Source organism: Selaginella moellendorffii, unplaced genomic scaffold (assembly GCF_000143415.4).
Source record: "Selaginella moellendorffii unplaced genomic scaffold, v1.0 SELMOscaffold_533, whole genome shotgun sequence".
In the NCBI taxonomy this organism is placed as follows: Eukaryota; Viridiplantae; Streptophyta; class Lycopodiopsida; order Selaginellales; family Selaginellaceae; genus Selaginella; species Selaginella moellendorffii.
In genome coordinates, this window is record NW_003314787.1 from 1 (window position 1) to 2,165 (window position 2,165).

Sequence of the window (2,165 nt, forward strand, 5' to 3'; positions counted from 1 at the left end):
GCGCAGGCGGACGTGACGGATGGCGATGATCTCTACACCTGGTACAAATCCCTCCACCGCCGCCTCGAATTCGTGGACATCCAGGAGGAGTACATCAAGGACGAGCTCAAGAATCTCAAGCGGGAGCTCCTGCGCGCGCAGGAGGAGGTGAAGCGCATCCAGTCGGTGCCGCTCGTCATTGGTCAGTTCATCGAGATGGTAGATCAGAACAACGGTATCGTGGGATCGACCACGGGCTCCAATTACTACGTGAGGATCCTCAGCACTGTCAATCGCGAGCTCCTCAAGCCCTCGTCTTCGGTTGCCTTGCACCGCCATTCCAATGCGCTCGTCGACGTCCTTCCTCCAGAGGCGGATTCCAGCATTTCTCTCTTGACACAGTCGGAAAAGCCAGACGTCGCCTATAACGTAAGAATTTTTCTTTCTTCTTGCGACTCTTGAGGGCTCGTGTTCTTGGGTCTAAGCACTTCTTTCTTTGTTTCTTTCAGGATATTGGAGGCTGTGACATCCAGAAGCAAGAAATCCGCGAGGCCGTGGAGCTTCCTCTGACGCACCACGAGCTATACAAGCAGATTGGTATCGATCCACCTAGAGGTGTTTTACTTTATGGCCCTCCAGGCACTGGGAAAACCATGCTTGCAAAGGCCGTCGCGCACCACACCACTGCCGCTTTCATCCGCGTTGTGGGCTCGGAGTTCGTCCAGAAGTATCTTGGAGAGGTGTGGAACCTTTTCTTTTTTCTTTCTCTTCACGCTTGTCTTCTGTGGCACAGGGACCTCGAATGGTGCGTGATGTTTTCAGGCTGGCGAAAGAGAACGCACCGGCAATCATCTTTATCGATGAGATTGATGCCATTGCCACGGCTCGGTTTGATGCTCAAACTGGCGCTGACCGTGAAGTCCAGCGTATTCTGATGGAGCTGCTCAACCAGGTAAAAGGAACCAAGTAGAGTAAGCCGCTGACGTCCTTGTGCTTCTCAGATGGATGGTTTCGATCAAACCGTGAATGTGAAGGTTATCATGGCTACAAACCGTGCGGACACTTTGGATCCCGCGCTCTTGCGTCCGGGAAGACTTGACAGGAAGATTGAGTTCCCTCTGCCCGACAGGCGGCAAAAGCGGCTCGTTTTCCAGGTTTCTGTGCAGACGTTCTTGCGAAGAAAGCTTTCTTGACAGTGCTTAGTCCAGGTTTGCACGGCAAAGATGAATCTGAGCGATGAAGTGGATCTCGAGGACTATGTTTCTCGGCCTGATAAAATAAGCGCCGCCGAGGTAGAGAGCCGTTTGTCTTGGGCTTTACTCTGACGCATTTCCTTTATCCAGATTGCTGCGATATGTCAAGAGGCAGGCATGCATGCGGTGAGGAAGAATCGCTACGTTATTCTTCCCAAGGACTTTGAGAAGGGCTACAGGACCAACGTGAAAAAGTCGGACACCGATTTCGAGTTTTATAAGTAGCTTCCTGAACTATTATATTTAAGTTCACCCTTAATGTTTTAAAGTTTTAAAAATAGGAATTTAAAAATTCCTAGAACTATTCTAGGATATTCTTCTATTGTTTGTTTAACAAGTAATAGATCATATCCATCTATGATCAATTGTTTTTTGCTTCTATTGTGATCTTTTCCTCCTGCCATTTTCAGGGACTTTGATGTAGGTATTTCCAGCTTTGACAACCAGCAAGGACATCAAAGTCTTTCATTTCAAAACCACAACTTGATACCCAACTTATTTTGGTGCGAGAAACTGAAAAAAATAAGAACAAATTCATGCTTAGTGCTTAACTTTAGACAGACTCCCCTTTTACATCCTTTTAAATTTTTGCAGCTTCTCAAGTATTAGAAAAGCCTGTAGAATCAAGCCCATGCACATACTCATTCCTCCACATGATCCAGTCGCCCCACAAGTGATTTGTCGCTGTGCTTGGCCGAGATCGAGGTGCCAGGGTTTCGATTAGAAGTTTTACAATAGAGTGATCCAGGTGGCGGTATTGCAGCTTGCAAAATACGTGCATTTTTTTGTGACTCATTCTTTGATATTTCGGCCTCTTGATCCATAGCTTATGCGGTTTAGGATATTTCTATGAAAACTTACTTCTGTTTAGCAGCTTTTCTAGCTTCTTCCCTTGTTGCACTTTGTTTGTGCATGTAGCTGTGAGCTTCATGA

The 2,165-nt window shown here is 47.1% G+C and overlaps 1 protein-coding gene across 1 annotated transcript; it reads left to right on the top strand.

Annotated features, from left to right (window-relative positions):
• Positions 1-3: 3 nt before the first annotated feature.
• LOC9652907 (26S proteasome regulatory subunit 6B homolog) lies at positions 4-1,554 on the top strand (the record flags this gene model as incomplete). Its single annotated transcript, XM_002994655.2, has 6 exons — positions 4-408; positions 489-719; positions 773-931; positions 981-1,133; positions 1,188-1,271; positions 1,323-1,554. Coding segments are annotated over 6 exons (1,167 nt in total), but the record flags the coding sequence as incomplete, so codon positions are not given.
• Positions 1,555-2,165: the final 611 nt, after the last annotated feature.